The sequence below is a fragment of the Garra rufa genome, chromosome 13 (genome assembly GCF_049309525.1).
Source record: "Garra rufa chromosome 13, GarRuf1.0, whole genome shotgun sequence".
Lineage (NCBI taxonomy): Eukaryota > Metazoa > Chordata > Actinopteri > Cypriniformes > Cyprinidae > Garra > Garra rufa.
The window spans coordinates 23,657,588-23,673,994 of NC_133373.1; the positions used below are offsets into that span (position 1 = coordinate 23,657,588).

A 16,407-nucleotide genomic window follows, 5' to 3' on the forward strand; every position below is an offset into this window, starting at 1 on the left:
ATAACTAAAATGTCACAGACATTTAATCTAATGTGGTCAACATTGATTGATGCTGAAATCTGTAGTTGCTGCTTTACTTGCATGTGCTGCATTTCTTCCAACAAAAAAGGTATTTCTATAGCTTCCAGTTAATCTGCAATAAAGTAGGCAAACGCCACGTGATCTGCCATGTTTGAAGGAGCAACGAGATCTCCAATTTGTCCGACTTCACGGCTCCGTTTTCAGCTCCTCCCCGACTGCTTTCGGCTAATCTCACCGATCGGTCTGCGCAGCGCAGCATGAGCTCGAACACACCTAATGTCTTATGTTTTTGAGTGAGTTATTGAATCACTGGGTCTTTAATTGGACACAGACGTGACAGGATTAAACGTTTAATTTGCTCAGAATTTTTAAATAATTGATTAGAATTAAAATATTTTCAATATGCATTCATTTTTAATTTTAACACAATCTTAGATATTTTGCTTTCACATTAATTTGTACTTTAAAACATTAGATACCTTATTTTCCACAAACCATATATACAGCGGTGTTTCGTTTATGAATGAAACGTGCATTTTTAAACGAATCTAGTGAAATGATTCAATTTGCCATTCATAAAGAGAGTCACTTGCTTAAATCCCGAATGAATCATCCGTTCGAACGAATCAAAAGAATATGATTCAGTAATTAAATCAGTGTCTTGCCTCCATCTGCTGGCAGATCTGTTCAGTATTTAAATCTTTAAATCTTTAATATTTCTGTAGTCATAATTTTATACTAAAAACATTAATCTCAACATGAATTTATGATTTTGATTGCATTCATTTCACCTCTGAGCCTGATTAAACATATGAAAGGGTAAAAACAAAGGTAAAAAACAAAATTTCCCTGTAAATCACTTTAAGGGGTCGAATATAGTAATAGGAAGGCACTTTTTTTTTTTTATCAGAGTTTTGATTACTGTTTAGAATTTGCTCCTAAAATTTTGACTGTGCTCCTAAATATTTTAAGCACTAGTGCTCCTAGCAAGAAAAGTAAGCATAGAGCCCTGAACCATTTTTTATTTTGTATTTATATTATCAGACAGCTAAAACATTTTACAAAATGTGTTAAATCAGTTGCACAGAGGGATTGGCATGCTGAAAAGATTTGTCTATTCTTATTTTTGTTGAATGATAAATATACTCAAAAATCACTTTAACTCTCAGAGTCATGTTACAAGTGTTGTATTATATTACAAGTCTTATTTTTTATACACAGGAAACTTTTTATATATTCTATTAATATTAATAATATTGTATTCTATTGATGTTGATTTTACTAGTAATATTCTAATCTGTATTCTACCTCAATTGATCATTGTTTGGAAAGTATTTGTCATGTTCTGACAATAAACCATAAATAATTATCTGGTTTTCTTTCATTCAGGAGTAAAAATCTGCCTTTAATATTGATAGATATAAAGATTTGACATTGATCGTGATAATTATCGATATCGACTGATATGAAAAAAATTATCGTGATATTTTTTTTTGCCATATCGCTCAGCCCTAGATCAATGTTTTTAAAGTCATAATATCGACTTTTTATCTCATAATTTCGACTTTGTATCGCATAATTATGACTTTAAAGTCATAATTTCGACATAGTAAGTCATAATTTCGACTTAAGTATGTCATAATTTTGACTTTTTAAGGCATGAATTTTTTTCTGACCTGGCGGAAACGGGCTTCCATAACAGTTCTCTTTGGTATATTCAAGCGTTTTAGTTTTCACAATAATGTTTGGGGTACTTTTTTTTTTTCTTTAAGAAATTAATACTTCTATTCAGTAAAAAACAAACAAGTAAATAAAATTGTACACATATTTTAATTTGTAAAAATGTTTAAATATATTATTTGAATTTTAAAATATTAAAATAGAAAATGTACTTTAAATGGTAATATTTCACAACATTCTCTTGCAGAGACAATTTTGTACCTGTCAAAAGTTTTTGAACAGTAAGATGTTTTTTACTGTTTTTTTTTAAAGAAGACTTCTGCTCACCAAGCCTGCATTTATTCGATGCAAAGGACAGCAAAAGCAGTAATACTGTGAAAAATTGTTATCATTTAAAATAATTGCTTTCTACTTGAATATATTTTAAAATGTAATGTATTCATGTAAGCAAAGCAAGGCTTTCAGCATTAATACTCCAGTCTTCAGTGTCACATGATCCTTCAGAAATCATTCTAATATGCTGGTTTGCTGTTCAAAAAACGTTTATTAATATTATTATCAATATTTAAAACAGTTAAGTACATTTTTTCAGGATCCTTTGATAAATAGAAAGATCCAAAGGTCAGCATTCATCTGAAATAAAAAGCTTTTGTAATATTATACACTATACCATTCAAAAGTCTTAGATTTTTTGGGGAAAAGAAATGATAGAAATTAATAGTTTTATTTAGAAATGCTTTAAATTGATCAAAAGTGATGATATAGACATTTATATTGTTACAAAAGATTTTGTTTCAGATAAATGCTCTTCTTCTGAACTTTCTATTAATCAAAGAAACCTGAAAAAATTCTACTCAGCTGTTTTTAACATAATAATAATAATGTTTTTGAAGCAGCAAATCAGAATATTAGAATACTTTTTGAAGTGACTGGAGTAATGATGCTAAAATTCAGTTTTGAAATCACAATAATAAATGACATTTTTAAATATATTCTAATAGAAAACAGTTATTTTAAATAATACATTTCAAAATGTTACTGCTTTTGCTGTACTTTGGACAAATTAAATGCAGGCTTGGTGAGCAGAAGAGACTTCTTTGAAAAGCAGTGAAAATCTCACTGTTCAAAAACTTTTGACTGGTAGTGTATTAGAATACTTTTCTAAATGAAACCTTTCTATTTCCTTTGTATCCTCCACCCATGTGATACAAACACAATTATAACAAAAATAGAATTTATGTAAACAGCAGTTTTATTAATTCAAGTCAGGTTGTGTGAGCCACAAGGTGGCACCATTGGGTTGTTTTTATCTGGTACAACTACTATACAGTACACCAAAACTTTGAACTTTAACTCTGCTTAAATATTACTATTACATTTAACGTATGCCAATTCAGTTAAATATACTTCTTAGTATGTATTTTCTGTATCCTCCTCCCAACACCTAGCAATACACACCAGAACAGAGAGCAATAAAAAGGCGAGCTTGATTTACACTAGCTTTATTTGAATGAAATATAGACATGATTTTGTATCCATACTATTGACAGCTTGAAGAATACAAAAAGAGGTGAGGCTCATGCTACTGGTATATAACATTCTGTAATGCTTTCATTGGTTATTTGTTAATATTACAATATGACTTAAGGTACATAGGTATACAATTTGTACAAATGTTAAAGAGCTTCACAGTAGACTGTATTATAAAAAGCTAAGAAAAAGAATGTGAGTGGGCTGTTCATTCAAAGCGTGACAGTAGTAGCAAAGCTGTTTTTCTATTCAACATAACAACGCACCCCTGTACAGTCTTCATCATTTGACCAGCATATATTTCAACTCCTTGGATTTCGCCATATGCATTGTCATTAAAATAACCTCTTTATTAAAGATCAAATAACAGCTCACCCTCAACATCTGTCACTCATTTACATTTGATTTTAAAATCCCTGTCTGCATGTATGGCTATAATATACTCATTTCAAAGAGACTGACAATAAGGCATCTACTACGTCTTTCAAAGAAATAACAGTCCTTGATACAGAGATTAGGAATGCAAGAAATATCCTACACTATATTACTGAATACCCACATATCTGTGAATCAAAACCATGTGAAACCTGTGTTGGAGAGTTTTCCAATCCACGGTGTTAATGCAATTCTCCTCGCACAATTTTCTTCTAACCTCAGGTGCATTTTTGGTGTTGAAACATGCGTTCGCTAAGGCCGTTAAACAGTGAAGTGCACATTGAGGATGATAGCATCCTTTTCTAAACGTTTCCTACTCATGCAGGCCTTTATCATCATCGTGTTCGTCTATTTTCACAGGGTACCACTAAAAGCAAATCAAACTGAACATCAGACTCTTAAATGTCACACATTAATGGTGAAATTGTGATTGTACATGATAAATATACATAATAAAAAGACAACATTTCACAGTAAGAGACGAAGAAGTGGTATATCTACAGTGAGAACGGAGATGATAATGGCTGGACATTGTGTTTCAGAGTTCATTTTACTTCATTTTCACATTACAGCCACAGCATATTATGCGATTTTTCAGTTGCTTTAGCTGTAGAGGGTGTATCTGTACCATGTTTGTTAAAATTACTTTTTGTAATATTTTGTAGTTTTACACCAGCATGACCATGACTTCAATGGGTTTTTAGAAGGTTAGAACATGTTTGAGAGGGTTGAGAGAATATTTTAGATATAAATACAATATACAAAAAATAACAACCCTCCTACTTTAACACCACAGACACATACACATACAAGATCCACACATACATAAACTTTCCATTCGACAAACAGCTGACAACTAATAAAAAAATGTTCATCACAAAAGATACAGATGGGAAAATGGCATCTGATGCAATTTGGCAAAACACAGGAAAGTTGGAGTAGGGGACATCCCTCAGTGAGTCCAGTGAGGCACGAGGCCTCGTGATATGGCAGCTGAGTTTTGGGGAATTTGGAAAAAGGAAAAGAGGGATGAATGGATGGATTAAAGGAGAGAGAGAGAGAGAAGGGAGATTGGCCTTGAGTCTTATGCACTGTCTCTTAGTGTCCTCCATGGCTGCTACTCACTTCCTGCTTTCCGGAAAGCTCTGTGCCCCAGTCATGTGACTGCTTTTTACACGCAGACTGCAAGACAAAAAAAATGTAAGAAAAAACAAACAATTCGAGCACATTAGCATTTTGTTTGCAACATATTTTCAGTTTACTTTTAGCATTTCTACACCTGATGCGGTGTATTGTGAGGGTTTGTCATGTTCAGTGTACACAGCATCACTAGTTAGCTATTGTACTTGTTAGAATGTGCACAGATCAGCAGTCTCTAGATAAAACTGATCATGCAGACCAAACCATAAGTTGCAGAGACTTGAAACTTGGAGGGATGGTAGTACCCACACCGCCTAAAATGTGACCAAGGCTCGCCCTAATCTGCCTGAAGGGGGGCGTTACAGTGATCAAAAGTACAAAATCACTCATAACTCCTAAACCATAAAACTCCGTTTTCAAATGTATGTGTTTGAGCCAGGCGAAATTTTACAGTATTTTGAATTTTTTGAAAAACCTACTTTTGCGAACTAGTCCTTACACTGTAAAAAGTTTTCACCAGATTCAACTTAAAAACCTAAGTTTAGCAGCTGCCTTAAGTTTTTAAGTTAAATCAGCTTAAAACTCCAAGTCATTTGAACTTATTACAATAAAAATTAGTTGATTTAACTTGTGAGTTTAAATGACTTAAGTTGATTTAACTTAACATTTTAAGGCAGCTGCTAAACTTAAGTTATTAAGTTGAAACTGGTGAAAACTTTTTACAGTGTAGTTTTTCGCCGGATCAAAACCAAACTGGAAAGATTCTCTGGAGAGTGAATATCAATAATTATCAAAAACAAGTTGAACTTTCGACTTTTGAACTTTCGAAAGGAATGCCAAAATGTCCGAATGGGGCAGGGCCACTTTCAGAAAAATACCTATAACTCCTGAATGGAATGAGATATCAGCAAACTCAGAAAACTAATGTAAGAGCTCAATCTAAGGTTACAGAAAAAAAAACACAGAGCTTGGTCACTTGGTGGCGCTATAAGAGGGGAAAAAACATAAAAATGGCTAATACTGCACAACCATTTGTCCTATGAACATGATAATTGGTGTGCACGGTCTTGGTCCGAAGTGCCACAAGTGTCTACAAGGACATTTGTGCATTTCAAAAAACATGGCCATCATTGGCTGATGAATTTTGTGCACTTGTTAGACAAGGTTAACAGAGGTCGATCGGAATGAACTGTTTGACTTGAAATTTGACAGCTACTGGGGTGCGATAACGCATTTTTCAGGGACGTAAACGATTGTACGTCACGCGGTTTTTCGCACATACGACTAATATTCATATTATATGATAGACCTTCTCGTTCCGAACAACTTTGCCTCTAGAACCACTGCTGTCAATCAAATTGTTTGTTAAATGATTGAGAAGATGTAAAAAAAAAAAACCTGCTTTTCCAAACTAGTCCTAGGTTTTTTGCTCAATCTGGAAAAAAAGCTCTACAGTACTCTGGACTCTCTAGGCCAATAATTATCAAAAACATTTAGAAATTTACCCTTTGGGAAGCTATAATAGGCAGGGGCGTCGCTAAGGGGGGGAAGTTAGGACAATTCTAAGGGCCCACACCCTTTAGGGGCCCCCAGAGATCTGCTTTGGAGTGGTACAGGGGGCCCAACCTCATATTTTGTCATAGGGCCCAAAATTGTGAGCGGCGCCCCTGATAATAGGGTTGCTTGGATAAGGGGTCTGTCAAAATTTACACAAAATCCTATAGAGCCTAATGGAAAACTCAGAACTTCACAAAACCATCTGAGCACATGTCACAGGTGATTCTAAACAAGCATGCAAAGATTTAAGGGGACTGAGACACAGATGGCACTATAACAGTCATAAATATTTAAAATTTTTTATATTTCTATGGTAAATTACCTGGATTTGCCAAAAAAATTGTTTTTTAATCATTGATACAGCCTTGCTGAATAAATGTAATGTTTTTCTTATATGCTTTAATGCCTTAAGCGCTTGAACCCCAGTAATCACTGCTTACATCTATATTTATACTTGGTTCTATAGTTTTTTGTTGTGTTGCGTCGCTCACGTCAGATAGTGTCGTGTACAATGCTAATTCTGCTCATGCTAACTCAATACGCTTTGCACTCTTTTCCCATTTTCTCACAGCTCTTTAATCAATTATCATGACAAGCTACTATCCTATTGTGTTGCTTCATCACCCATTATTTCACATGGATGCTCACATTGCTCTTTCGATCTGCACTGCATCTTCTGTGCCTCCAACAACTACTGTCTCACTCTGTTTGTATGACTCAGCACAAGTAACCAAGGCAAAGAGGGCAGAGAGAGAGGGAGAGAAGAGAGTGAGCAGTGCACCAAAGCTCATGCTGCGATGCTATATTTCACCAGCCACTGCTCTACTGCAGTGCTGCATTAGCACTCATCAAACATTTATCAGACACACCCAGGTCTCTTCTCTTCCATCTTTCTTTACATTAGGGCTCATTGTACAGTGTAATTATGTTAATAGGTACAGAATAAAACTAATGAGCAATATTTGCTTTTAGCTTGATTTGAGTCAGACCATTTTTTTAGTCTGACTTTTAGCTTGGCTTCATTAAGCAGGTAAAAACAATAATCTCACTACAATTGGCCTTAGCGCTGTGAGCATCCTCCAAAAGACAGGTGGCGTGCAACATGCATTTCTATCTTGACAACTCTCTGAAGATTTTAGAATGGTAATGGATATGTTAATGTATTTGGTCTTTGGTCTCTTTTGGCGGAAAAAAATCTACGCTGCTGAATTGCTGCTTCTTTTGTTGTAGATTATTGCTGCTGCTGCAAAGCAAGTACAGGAACTTGCTACTGCCAATACATACGCCAATATGGTGCAGTGAGTATTTAAGACATATTGCTGCTGTACAAATACTGTATATAATAACCCATAGCAGGTGGAGTTGGGGAGGTGGAGGTTTTCAGAGGAACTCTCAAAGCCTGCTGCGAACTGCTCTAGTAAATGCAAACCAGCCATTTAAATATAAAGCAGCAAGCTCATTGGCTGTGTATGCAACATGAACCAATCAGCTTGCGCTAAGTACTTTAACACTGTGAATATCATCAGTTTGCGTTAACAACCTGTCAGCCTGCACAATCTAGAGTTTCATGACTGAATTCGGCATTTATTCAAATATTTAAAGGACCGATGAGGACTAGCTTCACTACACTACTGTAGTGTCAGCCAGCATTTTATACTAATGATTTCTTGGAAAAAACTGACATGAACTACTAAATGAAGTATAATGCTATTTGACTTGCCAAGGCTTAATCCGTTAAAAAAAATCATGAAATTAAGTTTTATTCTCTTTGCTCATATGCTGATATGACATTTCTAAGAGCTGTATTTGAACATACAGTGTATCTTATCAGATGAATTGGTTCTTTAACTGCATATTGAAGGCTTTGATGAGTGGAAGAAAAATAGAAAGTGCATTAGGGAGGGGGTGGGGAATTATACTCGGTCTTTCAGCACAAGTTCATCTCTCTTCACACGGCTTCCCTTTAAGACCCAGCATACAAAGTGAAGGGTCAGGCAGCGGCATTCCTGCTTTGATATCGAAGGTCCCTTGGTTACTGGTACATGGAACAAAAGCTTTTTCATCTCACAAAATGGAAATCTACCCCTAATAAAACTAAGATCCATTGATGTTTTTAAAAGGCACCATGCAAAAACAGCGATAAGGAATGTGGAGTTTTTTAATGGACAAAACTATCTTCTTTTTTATATAATTGTTTTGCTTTACATAGTAACATTAAGAATAATCCGATCAATTTTATTAAATTAATCAAGACTAACCTGCTCATGACACTGTGACAACCTCTGTGGAGACAGGCTCTATCTCATTCTCGACCTCCTCCACTGCACTGGCATTTGCTGTCTTCTCAGTAGCAGTCTCCAGTTTGGCAGGTACATTTTTAGCATCTGTCTTTTGACAATCTGGATCTCTGGACTCTCCCTGGTTTGTCGTGTCCTGTGTTGAATCCTCCATTTGAGGTTCTTCCAAGTCTTTTTGACGCTTGTCTTCTGATTCCTGACCTTCTGAACTTTCTTCTTTCATGTTTGTCTCAGTGACTTGAACAGGTACATCATCTGCATTTATGACATTTATGACACCAACGTTAAATTCCTGTGCAGTCTCGATCTGTACCTCCTGTGCCATTTGACACTGCTCAGCCACAATCTGGTCTTGACTTGTTTCTGTCATCTTTTCTTCTGGTATGGCTTCTGAAACCTCTGAAGGCTGTGTCTCTTCCTGGACTTCTGTTGGCACTTCCTTGGGATGTGACTCAACTTGACTTTTTCCTTCTTCACTTTCTGTAGTCCCACTAACCTTTTCCTCTTCTGCTTGCTTAAGTTCGACTTCACTTTTTGTTACCTCTGTTTCTTGATGCACGTCTTCCACAGAGACTGTGGCAACCTCCTCACTTTGAGGTTGGACTTGATCTGTAATAGAAACCTGAACTGTTTCTGTAATCAGGATGGCGTCGTTGACTGTTTTCATTGGTTTCTCAGTGACAATGCGAGTTTGTTCATCATTGTCAGATGATTTTGGCATCTCTGGGCATGTTTCTAGTGGAGCTTTGTCCTCTGAAACAACTTCTGTTGAAGATTTTTCCTCAATCATTCCAGAAACCGCGGGGGCCTCTTCAGATTTGACATCCACTGATGTGGTACAGCTTTCTACCTCCTCTGTAGTCTTCTCAGATATTTTTTGTTCTGCATGTGTCTCAGCAAGGTTCTCTACAACATTTTGAATCACCTCTTGCACAATAACACTGCTCTGCTTCTCAATGATTTCTGCTTCTGTCACTTGGCTTGTCTGGATCACTTCAGTTTCTTCTTTCACATTCTCAATAACTTTCTCAACCACAACATTAACTTTTGTTGTGGTTACTTCCAACTTTTCCTCAACAAATACTTGAGTAGAGACAACCTCAGCATCATTCACTACAACCTGGATTTTGTGGTCACCTGTGGGAACGACAACAGGAACATTTTCCATAACAGTTTCATGAGCTAGGTCTGCTGAATGGGAATCTGTTGTCTCAGTTGTTGAGCTTACAACACAAACAGTCTCTTTGATGACTGCAAATTCTTCAGTGGAGGCTACAACAGGAATGGGATCTTCTGTAGACCCAGCTGTTTGAGAAGCAGGCACCTCTGGAAGGGTTGCCATGACCTCCTCTGTTACAGCTATGGCAACTCCCTCCACAGATGCTACCTCAACTGTGGCTTTGGCTTCCTTAACATCCTCCAGTTCTTGTACTTTCTCACCTTCAGCAACAGCAACTTCAGTGACTTCTACAGTTTGGGCACAGATTGACTCTTCAACGGTTGGTTCAGCAAGACCTGCAGCCTCAACCTGAGGTGATTTTTCTGCCACCACCGGCTCTTCAAGAATCTCTGGTTCCTGTTGTACAGCATTGATGAGCGCTACTTTGACTGCTGCTACTTCTTGGAGATCAGTCACAGTCTCAGCTTCAGGTGTCTCCTTTATCTCTTCAAACTGTGCTTTCTCCTCTACCGCATTTTCTTTGAGTTCTGTCTTACCTCCTCTTATCTGAGCCTCATAAACCTCGACCTCAGTCACACTGGCCTTTTCAGGCTCCTGTGTTTTGTCTTCAACAGCCAACTCTGTGACTAGCACCTGGCTAACAACTGTTACAGACTCTACCGAAGGCTTCTGAGTGAGGATTTCTTCTTCCATCATCTTTATTTCACTAGCATCAAGGTCAGTGCAAACAGTAGTTGCCTCTGTTTTCTCATGTGCAACCAAGACTGTTTTCTCTTCCTTGATAGCTGACTCGACTACAAGAGTTTCAGTGGTGACTGCAACTACTTCTTCCTGCTCTTTAGTCATGGTGACAGCCATGGCACTTGTGGTAACACTAATAGTTTCCACAGCTTCTTGTAGTACTACATCAGTCTTCTCTAAACTATCACCTGGAACAGGAGTTGTCTCGCCTGATGTAATTGGTGATGCTGTAACGCGTGAAACAGCAGAAACCATTTCAGTCTCCTCTACTTGTTCAAGGGCAGTAACTGCTTCTGATGTAAACTCGACAATGTCTTCTGCAATAGTGTTATCAGTCGATTTGGGTGTGGCCGCTGTGTCTCCTTCTTCAGGTATGTCACTCAATTGCTTTCCCTCTGTTTCATCCTCAACATTTTCCACAGTGGTTGAGATCCAAGATGGTGATCTATCCTCAGCTGAGGCTTTTGCCTGAGTGACTGGTGCAGATTCTTGCTTCACTTCCTCTGCCTCAACTGCAACTTCTGCAGATGCTTCATTGTCATATTCTGAAAGAGGCACCACAGCTGGAGTGTCAGAATCATCCTCAGCAGAGCCGACATCAGAAGAGATCTGCTCTTGCTTACCATCAGACTTCTTCTTCCTGCGTGGAATCAATTTCCTCAAAGAGAAAGAGGATTCTTCTTTGGGGGCTTCACTGTCAGAGGTTGTGTGCTCTGGACCTGAGGCTTCATCAGACTTCTCTTCTGCTTTAGGTTTCTTTCTGTGGGTTACCAGTCTCTTGAAAGACTCCCAGGTAGACACAAGCTCTTCCTCTGGCTCAGGTGAAGAAGCCAAATTCTCATGATCGGCTTCACCAGAGCTTACAAGAGGGGACTCAGTGGTCTTTGCCTGCTCTTCTCCTGACTGCTGCACTTCTTCCTCAATCTTAGGTTCTTCATCAGAATCAGAAGTCTTTCTGGCCCTCTTTTTAGCTGACCCCACACAAATAAGGGCTTCCCAGGATACAGATGTATCCATTTTTCTTTTTGGTTCTTCTGCAACTGGTTCAGACTTCTCAGCTTTCGGCTCAGCCTTTGATTCTGCCTGTGACTCTTCTTTAGACTCCGATGGCACCTCTTCAGAAGGTTTAGGCTCATCAGTTTTCTCATCAAAGACAGCACTCTCAGTTGAAGATAGAGTAGAAGATTTGGGTTTGTCACCAGGTGCTTCATCTTCGCTCTCAGAGGGCCTCTTGACACGTTTTTTTGGAGTGACTAGTTTTTTGAAAGAGGACCAAGGTAAAATTCCATCTTTCTTCTTCTCACTGTCAGAAATGACTGGTTCACCATCAGTCTCCACAGCTTGGGCCACCTCGGCTTGAGCCACCTCAGCTTGAGTTACCTCACCTACAACATGCTCACCAGATTCTTCTGGAGAAGATGGTCCGCTGTCATGTTTCTGGGGCTCTGCTGACTCACTGGATATCTGGATGGTTTCAGCAACTTGTTCACTTGATTCTGTTTGCTTTGACTCCACTTCTTTCTTACTCTTCTGCTTTTTGGATGACAGCTTTTTAAGCCCTGCTCCTGTAAACAGCTTCTTCAGTGGGCTTCCCTGAGCCTTGGATTTCTCCTGAGATGACAGGATTTCAGCTTCAGTTGTCACCGCTTCTGAAACTTCTGGCTTGTCACTTGGTTTTGAATCATCGGTGGTTTGAGCTTCAGCAGCAGTTTCAGCACCTGGAGCTTCAGCAGTCTCAGTCTGAGTCAGCGTTTCAGCTTCACTTGTAGCCTCAGCTTCTACTTTAACATCTTGTGGCTCTTCTGTCTCAGTGGGAGTTGTTTCAATTGTCGCTTCAGCTTCAGTTTCAACCTTTTCAGAAGGTTTCTCTACCTGCTCGCCCTCAGCTGGTTCTTTCTCTGAATCCACTTTAGCTTCCTCTGCTTCCACTTTAGCTTCCTCTGCACCCTCAGTAACACCTTCTGTCTCCTCAGTTTCCTTAATGTCCTCCTCTGCAGACTTTTCCTTGACTTGCTCCTCATCTTTGGGCTTTTTGAAGCTTGCCTTCTTTCGCAGGTTAGAAAAGATTCCCTGAGTGAAAAATCTCTTAAAGGGACTCTGTGTCTCTTGAGAGGGTGGACTTGTAGGAGATTCAGTTGGCACTTCTGCCCCTGGTTCTTTCTCTGATGTTGTCCCCACTTCTTCAGCAGATTTTTCAGTCACCTCCTCACTGACCTTTTCAGTCTCTGATGGGGCTTCATCTACAGTTTGGTCTGTTGGTTCTTCTGCCTTATCAGTCACTTCTTCAGTTGTGGCTTCTTGCTCTTGCTCTTGCTCTTGCTCTTTTTCTGCAGTTTCTAGTGATTTGTCTTCCACAGATTTGTCTTCCTCTGTTGCAGGTTCCTCTTTCTTCTCCTCGGAAGTTGCATCTTCACCACCCTCTGCTTCCTTCACTGTCAGCAGTTGCACAGGCTCAGTCTTCTCATTTTTGTCTTTCTTCAGTGTGAACTTGAATCCAACAAAACGGAAGATCTTCTTGAAGCCCACCTCATTGGCCTCCTCTTGTTTTTCCTCTACTGCCTTCTCTTCTGTGGTTGTAATTTCATCTGCATTTGCAGAATTGTCTTCTTTCTCTCCATTAATCTGAGGAGCAACCTCTTCCTGATGCACCTCAATTGTTTCAGGGCTCTCTTCTTTTTGGGTGATGCTGTCTGTCTGGCCAACTGCAATGAAAAAAATGCAAAATTTTAGTAAAGTTTCTAGTATATTTGCTTCAGTTGCAGTATTTCAAGTTACTTAAGTTCACACTCAAATCAAACCATCATCACTGGAATTATCAAGGAATGAAATTAACACATGATAGCACTCATGAAGTTTTAAAAAACTCATTTGTCTCTTATGGATAGCCAGTTCTTAACAGGGCTAAGTGTATAAAAACAAGTTACAGTTACAAAAGCAAAATACATGATCTAGTAATATAATTAATTCAAGATGGAGGGCTGTGGAAATTCAAGGAAATCAGAGCCACATTGCTAGAAAACCTGCAAAAACATTTTCACCCCCTGTACAGATTTAATCAGGCATATGATGGCAATTTGATATTAAGTTTACATTTTCTGTTCTCTTTCTTGTGAGCACCAAAAAAAAAAAAAGCTGTGCAATGATGACAACATTTAACATCAAGGCAACCAGGGGAAATTTCCATGTTGTAAGCTTCATAGTTATGCAGGTTATGTTGCCAAACTTTTGGACTATGAAATTGACCTTATTTAATAAAACACAGCATACACATAAGGATATCACTTTATTAATCTTCATTAAGCCTGTATATGTGCCAAGTTATTAAGCTTCCAAGACAAAATGTAACAACTAAAATTGCAACAGGTGGGATAAACAAGAGAACACATACACATGCGCACACACAAACTCATAATGTCGTGAATTCCTCCCTTGCCTATCTGTGTTTTGACAAGAGTGGGTTGATTTTGAGGGTGTGGGGCTAGGAAGAGGGAGTCGAGTTCGCATGTAGTGTGAGCCTCCTGGAGGCCCAGTTTCCCTTTGACATCCAACCTAGCAAGGGACTGTTCACATCTGGCTCTGCTTGCTCTTGCTCTGGGGTCTGAAACCCACCCAGTGACTTTAAAAACAAATTCCAAGCATTTTTAATGCATGGATATCACATTACTTGGCTTCCTACACACTTGTCTAAGATAAAGGGGCAGCAAACCATTTATCTACCAAAACAACTTAAGCCGGAGATCAAAATGATTTATAAATTGTTCTAGAATGGTTTATTTTTTATGTGACTGGTAAAGTCTTGAACTGATTACCTTAACCTTAAAAATCTTACAGCGAAACAAGAAGAATGGCTTATATTTACTGCCTGCCATCATATCAGATTCTTAGGACAACAGACAGCCATTAAAACAAAATACTGATGCTCTTTATGCCGTTGTGGTCACCCCTATATTACTCTTACATTTATCAGTCCATTTTCTGTTGGTTTAAAACAAAAAAGAAGCAATGTGCTTTAATTGTAGTGAAACACAAACCCAATCCCACAATTCAATCTGGTACAGGGATGCAATGGCATCCCCATCCCCCTACAATACAACAAACCATCCCCCCCACAGACCAAACCAAATTCTAAACTTCAGCTTAGGAAGACTGTATTGTGTTGTCCTCTTTGTCTCACAATGGGCCCCTGGTTTTTTCCTGCTTTGGCTAAAAGGGGTGGGGGGCCCACACTATTGTCCATTCTGGAACTTAAACTACCATGATGAAAATCCTTGTTGTAAAATGGGAAAAGGGCATTATGGGAAGCCATATAGAATGACAGAGAGAAATTTCTCAGTCTTGGCGATATGGAAGACTGATTGGCAAAACAATTAGCAAGTTTAATAGTTTAAACATTCCCGGTTACTCAGAAGTTTTTGGAAAAGTAGAAAAGTTGGATGGAATCAAAATGTCAGAGTAGTCTGATAATTAGGCAAACTTTTTTCTTTTTCTGTTGGTTGTTTACATTATATAGCACTTGACAGATCTGCAACTATGGATTATATGCTTATTTTACAAACATCTCCTTTGGGTGAATTCCAGAAGGTTTCTTCTAACACTGTTGTAATGTTTTAACTATGAAGGACGCACACATTCATGCAAAAGACACACTGATGTTGCCTCTCACAGCTGGAGACAGGGAGGCACTGTATATGTGCAAATGTATTTTTACATGAGTACGAAAGACAAAATGGGTCAAAGGCTTGGTGTAACCACCAGTCGCCCTACATTTGCCTTTGTCTCAATGGTAGCTCAGACTGGGGAAACTCGAGCCAAGGAATTCGATAGCGTGTCTGTTGTGGCTGTTAAAGTGTGGAATTGTGGGTGAGCATTTTGGAATGGGTGGGGGCAAATGCCATCTGAAATCACAGTGGTGTGATAGTTGGGCTTTCTAGAAAGACGGGGGAGGGGCGGATGTTTGTTAAGATAGCTCTGAGGTAATGGTCAACAACCCTCCACCCTGCTGTTACATGCAAATACAGGCTGTTCATTAGTGGAGTCTGTGAGTTTAGGGAAGTTACAGGAAGACTCAGCAGTTGGACCCCTACCAGGCTAACTACCCCACCTCCCGCACTAAATAACTAGACTTTAGAGACTCCCTTTGACAAAGATGTAAATCATGAAACCATCAAGATTCCATTACTGATACTATCAGCATCCACTTTTGCAAGTGGGCAGTGGTGAATAAGAACATTAAGCAAACAGAAAAGTAATTAACCTGCAATGTTCTACATATATAAAATTCAAGTTAATTAAACTAAAATTAAATAGTCAATTTAGGAAAAAAAATGTAACGAAGATAAGAACATCCACACAAAATCCTAATAAACATTCCCAGCTAACCAAGACACTCTCTGAAGTCATGTGCAGCAGGTAATCAATTCCATAGACCCACAACCCCTCTCGAGAACCCTGACTAAGATCTGAGGGGCTTAAAAACTCATTAAAATTCCTTAAAAGAAGGACATCTGAGACCACTGAAGCTCATCAGATCTGAACACTTCCAAGAACTTCACACAGTACATGTATAAACCCACCAACTGTACTGTTTTCTCATACTACGCATGAAATGTAAAACAGATCAATCCTTCTAAGGTTCAGGTTGGTCTCCCATAGCCTACTAAAGGTCAATGCTTCACATTAACAGACTAGAGATGTGACTTTACTACTAAGCATCACTGTCAGTATACAGAAAAAAAAACTTTTTATGGCTAAAATACAATGTATTTGTATGAAACATGAAAGATATGTATGTGAAAGCAAGTAATTACTCAAATGAAAAACCAAGCA

The 16,407-nt window shown here is 38.3% G+C and overlaps 1 protein-coding gene across 2 annotated transcripts in view; it reads right to left on the minus strand.

Annotated features, from left to right (window-relative positions):
- Positions 1 to 3,187: 3,187 nt before the first annotated feature.
- akap12b (A kinase (PRKA) anchor protein 12b) overlaps positions 3,188 to 16,407 on the minus strand; it is a 50,423-nt gene continuing 37,203 nt past the window's right edge. For both annotated transcript variants that reach the window (XM_073853240.1, XM_073853241.1), the window contains 2 exons: positions 8,622 to 13,283; positions 3,188 to 4,848 (listed from right to left, as the gene is read on the minus strand). In XM_073853240.1, the coding sequence (XP_073709341.1) occupies positions 8,626 to 13,283 (4,658 nt within the window). In that variant the 3' untranslated portion in view covers positions 3,188 to 4,848; positions 8,622 to 8,625. The remainder of the gene's footprint in view (positions 4,849 to 8,621; positions 13,284 to 16,407) is intronic.